At 36.2% G+C, this 20,828-nt stretch overlaps 1 protein-coding gene across 4 annotated transcripts in view; it reads right to left on the reverse strand.

Annotated features, from left to right (window-relative positions):
* Positions 1-325: 325 nt before the first annotated feature.
* The window catches only part of AZIN1 (antizyme inhibitor 1), a 34,807-nt gene continuing 14,304 nt past the window's right edge, over positions 326-20,828 (reverse strand). For 2 of the 4 annotated variants that reach the window (XM_058564747.1, XM_058564748.1), the window contains 10 exons: positions 14,628-14,825; positions 12,341-12,514; positions 11,636-11,808; positions 9,802-9,936; positions 8,239-8,320; positions 7,767-7,841; positions 6,919-7,081; positions 3,615-3,730; positions 2,879-3,093; positions 326-2,647 (listed from right to left, as the gene is read on the reverse strand). In XM_058564747.1, coding sequence (XP_058420730.1) covers positions 2,536-2,647; positions 2,879-3,093; positions 3,615-3,730; positions 6,919-7,081; positions 7,767-7,841; positions 8,239-8,320; positions 9,802-9,936; positions 11,636-11,808; positions 12,341-12,514; positions 14,628-14,729 — 1,347 coding nt within the window. In that variant the 5' untranslated portion in view covers positions 14,730-14,825 and the 3' untranslated portion in view covers positions 326-2,535. The remainder of the gene's footprint in view (positions 2,648-2,878; positions 3,094-3,614; positions 3,731-6,918; positions 7,082-7,766; positions 7,842-8,238; positions 8,321-9,801; positions 9,937-11,635; positions 11,809-12,340; positions 12,515-14,627; positions 14,826-20,828) is intronic. The other 2 variants (XM_058564749.1, XM_058564751.1) reach the window with 2 other exon arrangements.

A 20,828-nucleotide genomic window follows, 5' to 3' on the forward strand; every position in this document is an offset into this window, starting at 1 on the left:
TTAGTACCTATGTTTACCTGGAATATGTAGCTTAATTTATATAGATCTATTTCATTTAGTCTAAGTTTAAAATTGTTAGGAGGCTGGTGACTTAATGTGTCTAGAGAAAATGTGGCCCTAAAAATATCTCAGTGTTTATATATATGGCATTGAACTTTATCAAAACCTTCATTGTCCCATACACAATACCCGGCATCATTTTACCAGATTCAATGCTACTTTGTAATAAAGCAAAATTCTGCAAGAATGCTTGAACGTTAACATACACAAAGTTGATATGTAAAATTTCAATTCTTTCATGATAGAAGCCAAAGTAAAACATAAGGAGGAATAAAAACATTTTATCTGTGTATTCAGAATCACATACAAGTTACCTTTACAGTTCAATTTACTATATAGAAATCATTCGGGTGTTATATTTTCAGTTAAATTCTGAACTGAGATTACAATATTGTAAAAAAAAAAAAAAAAAAAGACATTACATTAATTCAGTACTTTTTTAGCATACCAAATTGAAATACATAAGTTCAAACTTCAGATTTATGGCAAACAGTCTTCAAATACAATACAGACATTTTTTAAAGTTACCATATCATTCATATGTGGTATCTACAACTCTGAGCTGTTATACATGGAATAGCTCTCCTATGAATACGGCAAAATTGACATGCCATGAAGCTCAAAGTTGTATAGTCAAGCCAAGGACTCAGAGTCATACCATCTTTTAAAAGGTCTGGCATTTCTGGACCAAGCACAACACGTAAAGGTTGGCAACAATTCCTCCTTCTTATCCACGGTTAAAAAAAGTTGCATGGTAGCCTGGAATTTTGCATAAAACCCCACATTATACCTTGGAAAAGTCCAAGTGTAATTAGATGACAATGGATTTAGGGGTCCTAAATTTTTTTTTAATAGAACCCATGAAATTCAAATGGGCATTAATCAAATCAAAAAATATTAAGCACCTACTGGTTTAAGAGATTGAAATTTACGAGATTCATGATCAATTTCTTTTCACCTTGAAATCAAGGTGTAAAAACCAGCTATTAAGTGCATTCCAAACTTCTCCTATGTAGCACAGGTAGAATTTTCTGTCCATTGGCACCAAAGTGAAGTCACATTTCCTCTTAGGAGACAGAAATTCCACATTTGAACATAGAATAAGTTAGGAAAAAATGACCCCTGTTATTTTATTACTTGTGATTCTGAGATCTAGGATTACTAATATACTAGCAGTGAACAACACAAACTCCTGGCAACAACTGTCAGGTTAGTGATGCTAACTCCCTTCCCCCAATCACCATAAAATTTTAGTATTGAAAGTAATTTACTAAGCTGAACAAATGGGAAATAAGAAACTAGTAGCTAAAACAAAACAAAACAAACCCCAAAAGTTTGAAGTCACTGCAAGTGAGAAACTGAAAATAGGTGTGCTTCACCCCAACCCCTCACAACTCTGAATTTAAATAATATTCCGTGCAAAAGAGCGTCAGGTTTCTGGATACAGATGTAGCCCTTCTTTAAGTCTCAGTGTGCTGCAGAGTTTTCTGCAATTTTATTTCCCTCCCCCCAATTTTATTCCAAGTATTTAATAGAATCTTCCATTTCAGCCAAAAGATTTGTGATTCAAAAATTTACTAAGGTACTCTACGCATTCTATCTATACAGAAACACCTATTAATTATTACAATTGGTTTATGCAGGATTAACATTTTTGGTGTTAAACTTGTTAAACATCATGCTTACTGCACATCAACTCTCCATAATGAATCTGAACTTCACAATGATTTACCAAACATTTTACTTAAATTACTAATTAAATAACTGAAAAATGTACTGAGCCAAACTAAACGTTCATGAGCTATAAAGGAAAATAACCTTCAAACAGTCCATATACACATCTATTTCAAAACTACCTTTGCTAGCTAGCCCCTTTCCCAAAGTTTTAGCCTGAAAAAACAGTAAAATCTACACAAAATTTTATTGCAATCATACAAGGGTTACGTTAGGTCAAATACAACAAATACTGTGATGCAATTTTACATTTATTAAACTACAGTTCAAAGCACAAATTTACACATTCTAAATACACTAAACGTATCTAATGAAGTTACATTGGTCTTCCACTGACATCTGATATATCTGGGTGAAAGACATTAACTTTACAAGACTTTTTAACACGAATCCTTAGTATAAAAACTGTGTACTTTTTTGTAAACGGTTTAATGGGGAACCCAATTAATGGGCTTCCATCTCCACTAAGTCATCCATTTTGTTGCATATTTTATTTTAAACGCTTAAGGGGGTAGGACAAACTGGTTAAGTTTAAATCTGGATATGTTACCTAAATCTCCCAATTACCCCCAATGAATTATAAATAAAAGCTGATTTTGTCTGGTCCCAAATAGCTATTACTAATAGTTTTTGTTTCCAGAGAATTAACAGAATAAGATTGTTCGAATTTTTTCCACACTGGAATGTAGACCAGACAAGCTTAACCTGCAACTTCAGATCTAAAGAAGCGTTAATGCCTGTTTAAGCTTCAGTGGAAAAGCTGTCTTCTTGGCTCAGCTGAATGCAAGAAGGCACAAAGAAGAAGTTCTTCATCATTGTATCTGAAGTAATCCCCGCATCTTGCATCTCATACCTACGTAAAAGAAAAAATTCAGCGTAATTCTGAATTTAAGCACAAAGACCACCCAACCGCAATAACAAACGGACAATGAAATAGGACTATGAAATCTAGTGTTCTAATAACCCTTAGAAGTAATAGCAAAATGATCTTTTAAGTTATGCATTCGTCACAGAATTAAAATTGGCAAACATTCTATGTCACCTCAAATATCCAATCTGCTTTAAAATAAAAACAATATCTTACCAATCACTGAATGACATCATGTAATAAATAGCTGGCCTCTGAAAATCATTAAAAGCAGATGGTTCATGGAAAGAATCTGCTCCCATGTTATCAAAGATAAGCCAATCTCCCACATTCAGCTCAGGAAGAAGACAGTTTTGCACAATTTGATCAAGCTCATCACAGGATGGACCCCAAAGGCTGCTTGTAAACAGAGGCTCATCTTCCTTGTATTTCTGTAGAAAAGGAAGTTTTTTTAAAAGTTAAGTTTTTACTCATGCAGGTACTGAATTTGAGGGTGGCTAAAGCATTTTTCAGTATCTCAGATCCAACATGCCCAAGGAACCAGGGGCAGGGGTGCTCTTCCTTAACTCCATCTAAGGCAGCAAACTAAACAGACTTAGCCAGAGGACTAGAAATCCTCAAAAAAGGGCAATATTCCCCATCCTAAAATATTTCTCCAAAAATTGGGATGCCTTTTGGGGCCAGCCCGCTGGTGTAGTGGTTAAGTTTGCGCTCCGCTTCAGTGGGTCTGGGTTCACGGGTTTGGATCCTGGGCATGGACCTACACACTGCTCATCAAGCCATGCTGTGGTGGCGTCCCATATACAAAAATAGAGGAAGATTAGCACAGATGTTAGCTCAGGGTCAATCTTCCTCACCAAAAAAAAAAAAATTGGGATGCATCTTAAAAATAACAGCTCAGTTTCTAAACAGCCATATAAGCAGTTTTGATATTATTTGTAATAAAACTTGCCTTGTGAACCTCTGGAACGGTATTTAAGTCCTCAGACAGTTTACTTGCAAAAGAACCATAAACGCCATCATTCATGTAATACATGAAGGCTGGCTCATCACTTCCGGTTTTTTCTACTGAAATAAAACAGGAAAAGTGAAGATGAATTTATTGTAAAACGTCTAACAGGCAGACCAAATAGATTGAATTAATACTTATAGAACTGACTCATAATTTTCACATTTCTCAAAATACTTAACTTTAATAAACACTGATAGGGCCAGCCCAGTGGTGCAGTGGTTAAGTGCGCATGCTCTGCGGCAGCAGCCCAGGGTTCGCAGGTTCGGATCCCGGTGTGCACCGACGCACAGCTTGCTAAGCCATGCTGTGGTGGTGTCCCATATAAAGTAGAGGAGGATGGACATGGATGTTAGCCCAGGGCCAATCTTCCTCAAGAAAAAAAGGGAGGATTGGCATCGGAAGTTAGCTCAGGGCTAGTCCTCCTCACCAAAAAAAAAAAAAAAAAAAAAAAACCACAACACTGATATATGACATACCTTAAAACAAATCTGTTAGCCTAAAAAACTGAACAGATACTTCACAAAGATAACAAAGGAACACATGAAAAAAGCGCTCTACATCACCAGTCACCAGATAAATGCAAATTAAAACTACATTGAACTACCAACACCTACTCAGTGGATAAAATTTAAAAGACTGGGAATATTAAAAAAATCAGTGAAGGTGGGTAGCAACCAGAACTTGTACATATACATTGCCAGTAGAAGGGCAAAATGGTAACATCGCTTTGAAATCTTTGAGAACATCTACTCTATGACCCAGCAATTCCATTCTTAGTCATTTACCCAAAAGAATTTAAAAATGTCCACAAGACCTGTACAAGAATGTTCATAATAATTTTACTCATAATAGCACCAAACTGGAAAGAACCAAATTTTCAGCAAGAGAATGGATAAATTGTACATTCATTCACAGAGTGGAATACTAACCAATAAACATGAAACAAAATAGTTCAGACATTATACTGAGCCATCTTAAAATAATATACACTTGGGGCCGGCCCTGTGACATAGCGGTTAAGTGCGCGCACTCCACTGCTGGCGGCCTGGGTTTGGATCCCGGGCGTGCACTGACGTACCGCTTTGTTAGGCCATGCTGTGGCGGCATCCCATATAAAGTGGAGGAAGATGGGCACAGATGTTAGCCCAGGGCCAGTCTACCTCAGCAAAAAGAGGAGGATTGGCATGGATGTTAGCTCAGGGCTGATCTTCCTCTCTCACACACAAAAAAATAATAATAATAATGTACGCTTTATGATTCCATTTATACGAAGTTCAAGGGCAGCCCAAACTAATCTATAGTGGAAAAATAAGAGCGGCAAGGGAACAAAATTGGGAAAAAATTCTAAGATACAAAAATTATTTATATTTTGATAAGGGATGTCAGTGTATGCCTTCATTAACTCATCAAATCATGTACTTAAGATTGTGCTCACTGTATATAAATTTCTGTTAAACATACTGAACTCCAGTATGGTTTGCTTTTTTGCAGTGGTATGGGCCAGCTATTGTGGAAACACCTTCGGTGTATTCTAGGTTTAAGCAAATGTGTGTGTGTGAATACACACACACAATGAGGATAATGGGAGTTAGGTTTCTCATGTTGGTATACTGCACTTACGGCTTTTGATGTATAGATGTGTGTGTATATGTATCCATTTCCTAGTTCTATTCAGTAAGATAAGCTGGAAGCAAAGACAAGTTAGTAGTGAGCACAACCAATACTCATTTCTTGGTTTTTAAAATACCCCTCTCCATTAAAATGAACTAGAGTTCTCTGGATAATTCTTGATTCCAGGAAAGGCAGAAAAAACATAAGATGAACCTAGAGCATCTTGATGCACCAAAAAGTAAAGAAGTCCTCAGGGAATAATGGGGGCATGTCAAAAGGACCCAAATTTGGGACAGTAAATAATAAAAAGTAATAGTTTACATAACCTACTGAATAACTATCTAAGAGTCTAAATTAATATAAAAAATAGAGAAGGGAAAGCTATTCTTTAGATTGAATAATGGAATCAGAAATTCGTCAACAGATGCTATGAGAGAAAGGTTATTTACATGGTCTCAAATTATCTTTCTACTTCATAATGGAGAAACCTATCTGACACCACGTTAACCAAGTGATCAAAATATTAGAAGAGACTGCCTCATAATATGATGCAAAGAACAGTGTATCATTTTATGCCAAAAATGCATAACCTGAGGTAGTATCAGATAAACCCAAAGTGACATTCTACAAAACCTCTACTCTTCAAAAATATCAAAGTAAAGAAATACAAAGCAATGCTGAGGAACTTTTTGTAGATTAAATGAGACATGACAATTAAATGAAATGTGTGGTACTGGAATGGATTCTAAGAAAAAACAAAAAGCTCTTATAAAGGACGATACTGGGAAAAAATGACGATTTTCCTATGAAGTGTGGGTGACAGTATTGTATCAATATTAAATCATCTGACTTTTATATCATTGTTATATCCTTGTTTTAGGAAAATATAATTTAGGGCACACTATCTCAATCTGCTCTCACAAGGTTACAAAAATATGCCTATGCGTACATAGACGGATAAGCAATTGGGGAAAAATGAAAACAGTGAGTCTGGATAACAAGTATATGAAGGTTCCTTGTATTCTTCTTGTAGAAAATTAAACTGTAGAAAATTAAAAAGAAATTAAACTTAGAAGGAAAAAACTCTTGTTACTCTTGCTCATTTAAGGAAAAAAACTATAGGAAGAAATAAGTCTCCTTAAAGTAGAACAGTACTTCTCACATATCTTTAAAGCGATACTTGTTGGCAAGACAGACTATCTAGTGCCTTTTTGTTGGTCTGACTAGAGATAGGTTAAAAAGACTCCACTGGCCCTTGCTATGTAAGAAAGCATACGGCAGATTATCCCCGTGACCCATCTGACTAAGAGGAACATGACAGAGACATTACAATAATAACACTGGTTCTTACCAAGGGATGAGAATCACCTGGGGGAAGTTTATCTAAGATATGTGTATCTAAACATCAGCACCAAGTGAGCTGGATTCAGAAAGTCTTATGGAGCGAGACTTTGGCTAGGGCATTTTGAAAAGCTCCCTAGCTGCCTACAGATAACTGAAGACCACTCACAACTTTATAATCCATAAAATGTCCTACAGTATATTTACACTTGAATAGTATCTGATAAATTCATCTTCAAACTAATTAGAATTATCTACTAACAGAAACAAAATTATAAACTCTGTAACTTACCTCCAGAGGAAAATTTATCATTTTCAACAACTTTCTTTGCAATGATATTAACTGCAAGTGTAAATGCAGAAGACACATAGTAGCTTCCGGGTTCTGAAATTATCTTAATGCCAGATCCTTCAGGAAAGTAGACATCCAACAAAGGGCTGATAACATGATTAACCTATGGATTTTAAATCCCACATTATGGTTTCAATATTTGATTAGATAATTCACAGTATTAAGAGACTGATACAGCTTTTAAGTTTTCTAGGAAAATTAAGTAGTTTCAGTTATAGACCACGAAGCTTAGCTATTTAGCAGTTATCTTCAAGCAATTAAGCAGGCATTCAAATCATCAAAGTTTATTTTCTAACTATCAGAATGGCATTAATTAAAAAGAATCGTAACTTCAATGGCAAGTACCCATTGGTGATTATTTAAAGTCATGTTTCTATACTCGATCACTAGCAATGAAGGAGCAAAATTTCAAATCAGTTTCTAGATACTATAGAATGAGGGAAGGAGGGCAGTGCTGGAAGGTGAGGAGTCATGTGCATCTGGATGAAATAGCATAAACTGTCCAAGTTATGAATTCATTTGTGCCATCAAGTACTCCACAAGAGCAGAAACACAACCAAAATATAAGCTTTTTAGTGATAAAGTTATGCTATAGAGTCCAAAGAATTTTATCAAACTTTCAAAGTTAGGTCTTCTCATTGCCTATTCATTTTCTTGGAATTAAATTTTAAACAGATCTTACAGGCTTTAGTTCCTGACATTGTAAAAACCCTAGTCTACACGTCTTACCACTTCAGTGGCAAAGAATGAGATTATTCCAGTATGTCCATCCACTGAACAAAGCTTACCTCTTCCAATTGAAATTCAGTTCCTGTGAAGCCTCCACCAATGTCTAATATGTTCATTGTGAAGCCAAACTCTCCCTAGAGATGAAAACAATATTTAAATGCATTTCCAAACTGTAACAGATATAAGGACATTCCAAAAACCCCCTCCCAGGGAAGTAAATACTATCTGTTCTAACCTTTAAATACAGTAAGGTTTGCTGGTTTCTACTAACATAAGCAAATTAATTCAACGTTACGCATATTGTCTTCCTGATGTTGTCTGTACTGTCTTTAGATATATGCAAGTAAACTATTTCATTCCTTCACCCACTTAAAAAATCTAAGTGTAAACAACTCTGCTTATACTACAACAAATGAGGTGTCTGTCATAGTAAGTATAATGGGAGTACTTCAGAGGTAGAAAAACAATGAATCTTAGTCTTAAATAACATCCTGGCTTAAAATATCAAAATAATTTAAGGAAAAAACTTACAGCCATGTCAAACACACATCGAGCATCAGATAGAGCATGTACATATGCTTGAGATTCTTTGCAAGCACTTGAAACATGAAATCTGAAAGAAATAGAGTAATAAATTTAAAGCAGCATGTTTTAAAGGCCCTTCCCATAATGCCTTTTAATTCTCAATTCACCATATTGACACAATAAGTATTCACATTAACCTTACCAAATATTTAACGTATCAGAAACCCTAGCCTCTAATTATCCCAGTTACAATAACAGCCTTTTAGAAGGCAATGTTTGGAAAATTCTGTTAATTTTATAAACAATTTTTTAGAATGAGTTATCAGTCATGCTTCATAGCTATCAGGGGCATAGCTTTTATATATATATAGGGTAAAGCAGCAAGGGTCACACAATCTTTAATTTGAATGTACAATTTTATCTGACCAAATATAAAAGTGTCTACTGTGATGAACATTAATTCAGCTGAGTAGTACTGATACTTATTAGTTTTTTACTTATTATTGATACTTATCAAAGATTCAGAACAGAACACTTAAATTTAATTGAAATATTAATTTTTCTGTACGCTGATTGTGGCAGTGGTTACACAAATCTATTAAAATGCACAGAAGTGTACACCTACAAAGTCAATTTTCCTGTATGTTAACTTAAAAAAAAATTTAGTTGAAATATGAAAACTCTCAAATATATGTCAATATTGTCCACTAAGATAGAATTAAATTTAACAGTAGTGATTCTTTATCCGTCTTCATGAACAATCTAAAAAGCAAGACCTTGGGGCCGGCCTGGTGGCACAGTGGTTAAGTGTACGCGCTCCGCTCTGGCAGCCTGGGATTCAGATCCCAGGTGTGGACCAACACACCACTTGTCAAGCCATGCTGTGGCGGTGGTCCCATGTAACGTAGAGGAAGATGGGCAAGGATGTTAGCCCAGGGCCAATCTTCCTCAGCATAAAGAGGAAGACTGGCAACGGATATTAGCTCAGGGCTAATCTTCCTCACACACACAAAAAAAGCGAGATCCTGTACTGTAGTGAAACTAGCAATGGACTAGCAACTCAAAATCTGGAGCTTTGTGCTGCAGATTTGACTCAGATCACAGTTCTGAGACTACGATCAAATCACTGAATCTCTCTGGGTCTCAGTTTCCTCACATATAAAATCAAGAGAGTAAAACAAAGTCTACTGATTTATTGAAGTACCCCTGAGAGATTAAAAATGAGAAGAGGGAAAAGTCTTAGGATGGGAAAAAGAAAAAAATGAAATGGCACCTACAACTAAGAAGTTGAATGCCATTTTGGTTTTCATTAGAAATCTAGTTTTAAAAGGAGGTGATTTAAATTACTACTTATTATTAATTATTATTTACTGTTTTCTCTCTTTTTTGGTGGAGGGGGAAGTATAGGTACAAAACAGTATGAAGAAGCATAAAGTATATTTAGTTGTTTTTCCCAAAGAAGAAAAACTGAAAATTGAATCTAACAGAGTTTATGTAAACAAAATCTTAAATTGATAATCAGAAAAACAAAGATATCACCATAAAATGAAGTTTAAAACAGATACTCACTTAACTCCAATAATTTGGACATCAAGTTCCTTAGCACATTCCAAGAGATGCCTACAGTTCTTCAGAGTAGTGCCAAACTTCATGTTATCCTCTTCACCTCCAATATTATCTTCTGTTGCAATATGTAGTAAGACCCTAAGAGAAGGGGAAGATGATTGGGGCAGAGTTGGTTTACATCATCATCAGCACATGTGAAGCCTGAAGATTGTAGAAGTGTGTTGATTATGTTGCCAGTGCTCCCAAATCCAGCGACGGATGAATCAAGTGAACCTAATGAAAAACAATCCTGCATAGAGAAAAAACTAGCAATTAGGGCCTAACACATGAAGCTTACAAGGATGGGAATTTGGAAAATGCAGAAAGTTAAGACTCTGTTGTAGCAGCAAGAGTCGGTTGGGCTCTGTAATGAAAGACGACCTTACTTTCAAATGAAGTCCATCAATCCATAAATCCCCCTAAAAGACTAAATTGAATAGTAATGCCATCATTGTCTTTCAAAAAAAATATCAGGGCTTGAAATGTTTCAAATTTCCTAAATTGTTCTAGCTAACTAACCTTCCACCACTTATTCTGAAAATTCCTTCTATTAATCTCTTACTTCTAACAAAAATATTGGGAAGCTTTGAGTTATTTTGTGTGTCTAAACAGCAGTCTTTTAGACTACCGATTCAAATCTATTCGCTAATTCCTTCCAAACCATAATAACCAAGACAAAATGAACAAGACTGTCAAGAGATCTTCAAGCAATTACAAACCACTTAAAACTGCAAATATACAAATGCTGTTTGTTAAACAATTTTCCCCAGAAGTCCTGATAAATGACTGATGATCAGAGAGGGCAAATCTGATAAAAAGCAAAATTATTCTACGTATGGGTAGAATCAACTCTATCAAGAATGTACTCTTCAGTTTACAATTTAATACAGTAAACACTTCAGATCAGGGCTTGTCTTCAGGTCAAAGAACAGACAACTTTTTAGAGAGACAAGTGGTTCCCTAGAATTTTCCGAAGAATGCCTTTATCCAAACAAAGGTTTTCAGGGTAATCAATCCTATCAGGATGTCTAAGAATACCATTAAAGTCACTAGGAAAATTATAGATATACAAGGAAAATATGGATATGATACATATTTTCAGGAAGATGTAATACAATAATTCATTAAAAGTAAGCAAATAATTTTGTAGTAATATAATATACTTTTAGCATATCCTAAAGTCCTCTTGACATACCAGTTCATGCCAACATTACTTTTTTAAAAAGTAAAACATTTTAAGGCAGAATTAAACTTGAAGGAAATAAAAAAAAAATCTTGGGATACACGCAGGTGCAAGTAACAAAAAAATTAAACTTTCTGTTCAAAGAAGTGTGGGCCTTAAAAAAGACACCCCTCAAATCTACAGTCTAGGCTCCTAAGACACTGTCACTAAGGACGAGCATTCAACTACGGCGAAGGGCAGATTAAAACTTCAGCTAACAGGAAAAAAAGCTGACCAAAACACACCCTGTTCCCAACATGACATATAGCCAATAGCCTTAATGTAATTATAATATGGCTGTGACTCTAATTTGATTTTCCCACTCACCAAATTTTCTTCCTTGAATGAAAGATTATAAATTCATATCCCAAACTGACCTTATCTCATCCCAACTTCACATGAAGGATCAGAAGTAGGTAACCAATAAAATGGTATTAGCATTTTCCATATAGGAACTTAAAATAATTACAATACACATCACTGCTCCACCTAAACACCCCTTTTCCCCAGGCTAAAGACAAACCCAAATCCTAAGCAATAAGATAATAATCCCATGTACTTAAGTTTTACACTTACTTGGCATTTGGGTGATTACGTGCGATTTTCTTCAATTCGACTTCATTGTCACATGTCATAATATTCACTCCAACTTTTGCTGCATACTTTATCTGAGACACTTGTTTGCAAGGACTTATGTAAATGATGTTTTCTGGAGATACACCCAATTCTTGCACTAAAGCCATTTCAGTCTGTAAAAATAGATTTTAAACAGTATCATCTAAAAGGCAAAACTGCTATTACTTTTCAATTACTACCCTTATACTTTTATTTTTTGGTTAAATTCAAATTATATGAGGTTAAATTAGGATTACATAACATCACAGTTCATATTGTGGCAATGCTTAACTACACTACTCTGTTAAAAACCTTTACAAAGGTACAATTACTACCAGAGAAATCTATTTAGAATATTATATTGCTGTCATCAGAAGTAACTTGGTCTAGCTAGCTCTAGCCTAAGAATGAAGAATAAGTTTTCCATTCAAGATAAAGAAAGCTTTTCAAAAAGTCTCATCTCACTGAAACTTTCCCTTCATTGGTACATTTGAAAAGTTTGTAAATATCCAGTATCAGATTACAAATTTAAACAGGAGTTTAATTAAAAACCCATCCAAAAGCCAAACTTCCTTGCACTTTTTCTCCTACTGCTGTGGGTAACCAAAAGTTAAAGTGAATTTTAAAATGTTGCAGTTTAGTGACAAAATAACAGAAAATACGTACTTTACTGGAACAAGCAAATCCAGTTCCAAGAGCTGCCAAAATCTCAAGTACAGCTGGAGCAGAGTTGCACCTTACTGTGTAGAATGGCTTTATCTGAGCCACTATATTCTGCCACTGACTGTGTTTCTTCACAATCTTTCCAAGATCTCCCACAAAAAATGCATTTTTTCCTGTCTATTATGGTTATGAAAGAGAGAGAAAGATAAAGAACTATTGAAAATAGAGTATCATAAGTAGAAAACAACTCCCTTTTTCATCTACAAATGAACCAAGATATATATATATATACACTACTACATTTAAGCATTAAGATAATTAAGCTAGAGTGAGCAAACCAAGAACAATCTAAACACATTTCTTCTTTCTTTTTAAACTTGACTTTTTGCTGTGCTACGCTGGCATATAAAATATTCTCTACTTTGATTTTTTAAAAAAAAAATAACATCAATTACAGTGACTTTCTACTTCAGAACTGCCTCAATTTTACTTTTTGGGAGTTGAGAAGAAGGATCACCACCTATTTCCTCCGTGCTTTCCCCCACTGTTTAAAATAGGCCTACTCTGGCACTTCAGTATCTAATTTTCTAATACAGTGAGAAGAATCAGGAATGCTAAACAAAACAAGCTGTCTATCTACATTATAAATTAGACCTAAAGACAAGACGATAAAACAAGAAAGCAACTACACTGGGAACCCATTTTTAACGAGACAAAGTTGGTGGTTTGTGTGGCAGAGAGACGGCAAAATCAAATTAAAAAATACAGAAGTATATACTAGATAAACCTGAGTAAGGATATTCTGCCTTCGAAAGTAAGAAAACTAATTTTAATTAGGGATCTGGGAGAGATCTGTAATGATTTTAAAGTTGTGGCTACTCCAGGGGTAGAGTAATGACTATACATGTCAGCCAGAGCATAAATTACTCAACGTTAGAAGGCAGACAAATAATCTTACTTAGAATATACAACATCCAAATACTGTTTGAAAAGCCATGAAGGCAATATTACTGTTTTCTACTCTTTAATCCACATTATTTGAAAATGTACATTATTGGAACATACTGACCAGGAAACAGACATGATTGGAAATTATGGGTTATGGGTGGCAGATATAAGACAGTTGTATTGAAGTTATTCCATCCTTACAAGACATGCCATCCCTAATGTTCTGGAGAAATTTTATTTTTACTTTAAAGTGAAAAAAGTCAGGCAATTATGGCTACCAATAAGAGAACTGGGATTAAGGAAAAAAAGGTATTTAAGTTGTAACCACCCTTGAGGAAATTAGATGAGATTGCAAGGAAAGAACAGGATTGACAGCTAACCCTCACTAAATGTTACTAAATGTGGAATAATTTAGATTGTGGGTCAAGAATGGATGAAAGGAATATTTCAAAGATCATATCTGACCCAGGAAGACTGCTGTGAAAGTGACTAAGAGAAAGGTCACCATACTTCCACTAAGAGGTTCCTAGTGACATGAGAGAATTAACTCTAGAATGGCTTGGCTGTAGAACAGACTGAATAGTATGACAAGTGTCACCTTTTTTTCCCTGAGAATTTTGATGGCTGAAGAAGAGAGAAATAAAGGGATTTTGTTGGGGTGTGAAGAGACTTGAGCACATTAGTAAAGATCAAGATGAGAGAAGTTTTTATTGGTATCCAATTACTGAACATCAGCAGCATGAAAACAATTCTTCAACAAATTTGGGGAACGTGGGAAGTTAGCTCCAACAAAGAAACCATTTCTATCAGTAAGGCAATAAACAAAAATAATTCTATCACTAAGTACAAAAAAAAATAAATGATCTTAAAAGTAGCAGTGAATATGATTCTATGTGAGTTGACACTTGGCAGTGGAGAGTAAAGCATTCAGTATAAATTAACAAATTCTCACTCAACACACACAAGAAAGATTATGTGAAATATAGATTAAATTCTATAAAAACATACAATTGAGAAAAATGAGTAAGAAGCCATGTACTAAAAGGAGGATAGCTGGCAACGTATCAAGAAAATAGAATATACAAGAGCCAGGGGCTACAAGACACAGCAGAGAAAGGGCTGTCAGGAAGTTTTTGTTTTGTTTAAATCTGGGCTAGAAAGAAAACCTCATCACTACACAAGAGGAAATGGGGGTTGCCAAGTTAAGACAACCCGGAAAAGTTAACATCTGAACCAAGTATTTTTATTGGATCAACATCTTGGAAATAAATAAAACATTTATGTTTTAGAATTCAGAAATCTATAAATACTGTATTTCAGACATGTGAGATGGCATACTTACCAGGGTATGTTCATAAACATAGTTATCAATAACATTTCCAAGGTTTGTTCCTTCATCCAAGAGGCCAACGGAGTAGTTTGCATCGTCAATAAATCCTTTCATCTCAGCCGTATTCCACAAAGCCGAAAGTCATAAACCAGGAAAAACAAGAGAAGGGCCACCAAGCCTTATGTCTGGGTCCTTAGAATATGCAACAAACTGTCAAAATAGAAGTTATTTCTAAGTCTGTATTATTTCATTAGTTAAGACTTAATGCATGAGTTGTCAATGAAAGTGTGCTAAGTGCCTAATTCAGTGAGAAATGTAACACATTTTCAGAAACACTGGCTCACTAATAGCCTTTAGTGCCCATTTTAAAGTGAATAAAAGTATATTTTATACATTTAAAAAACAAGCTCAATAGGACATAATTTCTTGAGAAGGTAATCGACATATGTGCACAATTTATTACAAGTCAATATGGTCCACCTCATGTACACAGAGTTGCAGACCCAGTCTGTATTATTCATCTTGTTTTGTGTTTCTTCCATAACATATACAATTTTACTCATTTTATTAAAGAAAGCTAGTGAAACAATCATCTGCAGCCAAGAAATTAAAATAGTAGTCTGACCTTCAATACACTGCCAACCACATAACATAGCACACTACCAGGTAATTGCAGATAAACATCTTCTAAATAAAATCCTGGAATAGGTGAAAGCTAAGTAATAGAAACGGGTGACTTGGAGGGTGACTTGAGGGGACAATTTGCAGCTTTGATACAGACTGCCTAGGTCTCACCTCAAGCTAAAACAGTACTAGTTACATTAAAAGTTAGCAGTGTAAGTCTCCTATGCGGTGAGTTGATTTGGCGAAAACGTTATTGGATTAGAAATCAGAACGCCTGGTCCTGACTATGTCATTTAATACCTGTTCGATCCTAGATCAACTTCAGTTAACTATCTTGACTAAATCCTCAAAAACATGTTGTAAAACAAACAAACAAAATATATATATCTACAGGACACGAGTAAAAACACTGGTTTAAGTGTTGGCTCAGAAAAGAGCTAAAACTAAGTTGCCAATTGCTAGAAACACAAAAATGCCACCCTAATTTGAAACTAGGTATAAACTGGGTACCTATGCATCCTAAATCATTTACTAAGAATTCTGATTTTTAAAAAGGCATCAGACTAAATCCAACCCCTCCCCAATCAATCAAATAAACCTTTCCTCATTTTACCCATTCTTCTCTGGGACAGCACATACTGACATAAAGGTGTATCATCTTTGTTGAATTCACTGGTCTTTAGGTTACTTTAGGCAAGGATTTCTTTTAACACAAAACAAGTCCATCCAACAGGATACTACTCATTGTCTGGTTGCCACATTAATGATGAGCATAGACCAGCTCTTGCAACCTATTTTAAAACCTGCACAGCCTTTCCTGTGTCCTTGATTCCCTCTTTCCCTCTCCCTCCCCCTGCTGCTCTATACTAGAGTTGGATGATGACCCTCGTCCAAAAAGTATACTCCATTTCAATGGTTCCCAAAATGTCAGCTTTTTGGTTGCACCAAAACAAACTCATCAGTAAGCTGTAATATTAGTCAAATTTCATGAAATACAAATATTTAGTTTTAACTTTTAAACCAGTACCAGCTTCATTTCCAAGAAGTCAACTACATTCAGTTTAGCTCAAATCTCTTTCATGCAATGGTAGAAACCGAAATGTTGAGGATATTTTTATTTTACCAAAAGAGTTAACTTAGGCATATATGCATGAGACCTAATACTTTTGCAGTAAATTCAAATCATAGCCTGGACACTCTCTGAAGGTTGTTATACCAGGACTGATGTAAATCTGTGCCCAGAAAGTAGACATTCTAGGCTTGAGGATACATATGTATTTTAAGTAACGTAACTCCAGCTGGAACATCAATTTTGGGGGGATATTCAACTATGTACTAAGGCAAACAGAAAAGATAAAGGCTACTCATTCAAAAAGATCAATGCAAAGGTAAGTGTAAGAAGGTACGGAAGTTCTGTTAAGTTTAGCATCACAAATCTTTCTTGGCAATACAGCTTTCATTTATTCTATTAATGATAAAAAATATTTAATCCTGGGGCCAGCTCAGTGGCGTAGTAGTTAAGCTTGGCACGCTCTGCTTTGGCGGCCCAGGTTCGTGGGTTCGGATCCAAGGCGTGGACTGACACCCGTCACGAAGCCATGCTGTGGCGGCAACCCATATACAAAAAACAGAGGAAGATGGGCACAGATGTTAGCTCAGGGCGAATCTTCCAAAAGCAAAAAAAAAAAAATAGAGGAAGACGGGCAACAGGTGTTACCTCAGAGCCAATCTTCCTCACAAAAAGGAAAAAAAAATTAATCGAGATCTTTAGCCTAATATTTCAGTTCACGAAACTCCTAACTATATTCTACTATATATATAGTATTTACTTGGAACCTTGGGTTATCAATTATGGACCACCACAGGCAACTGATACCAAATGCAAAAAGTCTAGCTTTTAAAGTCAGAAGATGAATCTCAATTTCTTACAGCTATAGAGCTTACAGCAAGGGTAATTTTCCTCTAACATCATGATCCTCAGTACTTACAAACCATCAATCCAGTCTTACCCGCCGAATGCCCACATTCTCCAGAGCTTTTTATAGAGAAGTATGGTCATAGGGATAAGGATATTTTTTCTAATTACTTTCAAACTACATAATCTATAGGTTCAACTCTCATTGTCTGCTAAACTAGATCAAATCTAAAAGAAAACATTTTTTTATAGCAGTGTGCTGGGCACTGCTGTAAGCACTTTATCTATACAATATTAACTTTTTTTTTTTATGACAAAGATCAGCCCTGAGCTAACATCCGATGCCAATCTTCCTCTTTTTTTGCTGAGGAAGATTGGCCCTGAGCTAACATCCATGCTGATCTTCCTCTACTTTATATGGAACACCGCCACAGCATGGCTTGACAAGCGGTGCATCGGTGTGCACCAGGATCCAAACCTGTGAACCCCGTGCCGCGGAAGCACAGCACGCGCATTTAACTGCTTGCGCCACCGGGCGGGCCCTATACAATATTAACTTTTAATCCCTAAAAGCACAACGACAGTATTATCCCCGTTTTACAGCTGAAGACACTGGGGCACAGAACTAATTAGGCTAGCTCTAAAGATGCTGATGATCAAATTACGTTTAATAACGAAAGGAAAAACCTGTCTCCTCAACAGCCCATTCCTACTAACACAGGATTCCTTCTTCAGAAACCCAACACAACTCTCAGTCTCTTTGATAGAGCTTTATCAAATCTCAATAATCAGCCAACCATTTCTCAGACACACAAATTCCCATAGTCATTAATAAACTCTTAAGTTTATTCACGTTAAAAAAAAAAAAAAACCCTGGGGCCGGCCCGGTGGCGCAAGCGGTTAAGTGCGCGCGCTCCGCTGCGGCGGCCCGGGGTTCGCTGGTTCGGATCCTGGGCGCGCACCGACGCACTGCTTGGTAAGCCATGCTGTGGCGGCGTCCCATATAAAGTGGAGGAAGATAGGCACAGATGTTAGCCCAGGGCCGTCTTCCTCAGCAAAAAAAGAGGAGGATTGGCGGATGTTAGCTCAGGGCTGATCTCCTCAGAAAAAAAAAAAAAAAAAAAAACCACAAACCCTATCATGCCTATTCACAGCCTTTTAACCTTTCTTCATGACTACTGTCTACATTTCAACCGTGCTGTTGTTTCTCTATCTTTTGTCTAATTCAGGTAAACGCCAAATTTGAAAATTTTCCTTTTTTCATCCACCTTATCAACAGTTTACATGCAATATGGTTACGTGCCGCATAATGACTTTTCAATCAACGACAGACCGTGTATACGACGGTAGTCCCCTAAGCCTATACCATCTAGGTTTGTGTAAGTATTGTAGGAGAGGAAATTTTCCTTTACCCTTCCAAGTTCTTCTGGGCTGGTTTAAGAACTAAATTGACATGAGACAGATTAACAGGAGAAAAACAAAAGTTTAATAACATGTGCACATGGGAGAAACCCAGAAAACCAAAGTAACATGCCAAAATGCCCAGAGCCCTCACCCTGAACACCATCCTCACTAAAGACAAAATAAGATGTTGGGAGTGGGGAGAGTCACGGACTTCAAATGGAAGGAAGCTAATTCACCGGCAAGTGAAAAGGAGCAAACATTTGGAAAAAAAGTGTTTGGCCACACAGAAACAGAAAAACAAAGAGGGTTGCCCAACAAACAGGCTTTTCTAGGTTCCTCCCTGTCTACCACCTAGTTCATGTTACGCTAAGCTGATGGCTCACTTCCTGAAACAGGTTTTTTAATCTGAATTCTTTTATGCAGTTAAGAGGGACGTAACAAAAAAAAACCTTTGAGTTTTGTTCCTTAAAAATAATCAGCCTGGGGGAAAAAAAAAAAATCAATCAATCAATCAGCCTGGAGACAGCCTGGTGGCGTAGCGGTTAAGTTCGCAGGTTCGGATCCCGGGCAAAGACCGATGCACCACTTGCCAAGCCATGCTGTGGCAGTGTCCCATGTAAAGTAGAGGAAGATGGGCATGGATGTTAGCCCAGGGCTAATTTTCCTCACACATACACACACACTAAAATAATAATAATCAGCCTAAGATACTCCTCATGTTAAAGAGATACATTTTGAGGTGGCAAATTTTGTTCCCCTTTAGTACATTCTATGATGTACACACAATGACGAAATCCTCTAACGAATTTCTCAGACCCTATCCCCACTAAACGACACATGGCTGTAATGTATACATCTGTGTAACCACCACCAAAAAGAAAAATTCCCTCATGTCCTTTTTACAGTAAATCCCCAACTCCACCTCAGGCAAACACTGATCTGCTTTCTATCACTATAGATTAGACTTTTGCAGAAGTGAAATAATTTTAAATGTTAACTGAGGGCCAAACTAAAACAGCTGACAACGATTACTACCAACATGAATAAAAAGAATCAAAAGCATGCCCTGCTCTAAAGGAAAGATACAATGGCTTGTGGAGTGGCTTTATCATCACTGAAATGGAACTCTCACTTCAGAAGTAACCATAGGGTTAGTTTACCAATCTCTAGCTGACTCACAAAAAGACTGATAGAAAAATAAAATTCATTTGCTCAATTGGCAGTATTTGACAAAAAGGATTAAGGGACTAACACACTTGACATCACTAAAACAGATGTAAACATGTAATATTATTTGACTTCCTTAATTATACTGAGCACTGCAATAAAACAGTTGATTGAAACCAGTACTAATCAAGTCTATACACAAAAGATGGTGAATGTGGAGATAACTGAGCTCAATCCGTTTATCTTCTCAGATGCTCCTTGAAGGTTCTGAGATTCCCATAATTCCTAACCAGAGTAGGTACTCAGAAACAGATGGACTAGAACTTCACAACTCTAAGAATGGGGAGTTCTTAAACTTAGGAGTGGTGGTGACAGCACTGAACTCCTTGGAAGCGTGTCAAAAAGATGGTCCATCTTGCACATTCTTAAAAGGAGCCCAAAAGCCTTTATACACAAGTGACCCACATGTAAATGTAAGGCTCAACTGTCAGTTAAAGAGTAAAAGCTATGCCCAGGAAAAATTAATTCCTCAAAAGAATCTGCAAAACACAAAAGATCTTCAGGAAAGAAGTTTTCTAACACATCCTGAGCCAATAAACCTTTTGTTCAAATGAAATGTCACTTGGAAGCTCAGTATTTCTAAAAATTGAACAGACTTAAGTAGGTGGCTAAGGGTAGGCTGATCCTAATTGAGTCTTTCCTATCTCCAATATACCAAAATACCCTAATCTCACTAAAGGAGCCCTAAAACGCAGTTCATAATCATACCTCCAGGAGTCTTTGCTTGCAATTTTCTTAACGTTAGCACAAATACTTTAAAAAGCTCCACTGTCGCAAAAGGAAAGGTTTATGTTCTACATCTCTGCTTTATTTACAGCACTAAAGAAATATTTGCCTCAAATGTTTTCAAGAGGCATTTAAAGTTACTTGGTGATGATACGTTAAACCAAAAATCTGACACACAGCATGTTCTAGGGAGCCAGAATGAAAATAAGCATCCATGTGTTGGAGGTGAGCATAGTTTATACTATATTCCAGATCCACCAAGTTAATCCACCTCACTTTTAAACACCACAGGGAACTTCCAGGAACCTCTCCATTAA

Source organism: Diceros bicornis, chromosome 21 (genome assembly GCF_020826845.1).
Source record: "Diceros bicornis minor isolate mBicDic1 chromosome 21, mDicBic1.mat.cur, whole genome shotgun sequence".
Taxonomy (NCBI): domain Eukaryota; kingdom Metazoa; phylum Chordata; class Mammalia; order Perissodactyla; family Rhinocerotidae; genus Diceros; species Diceros bicornis.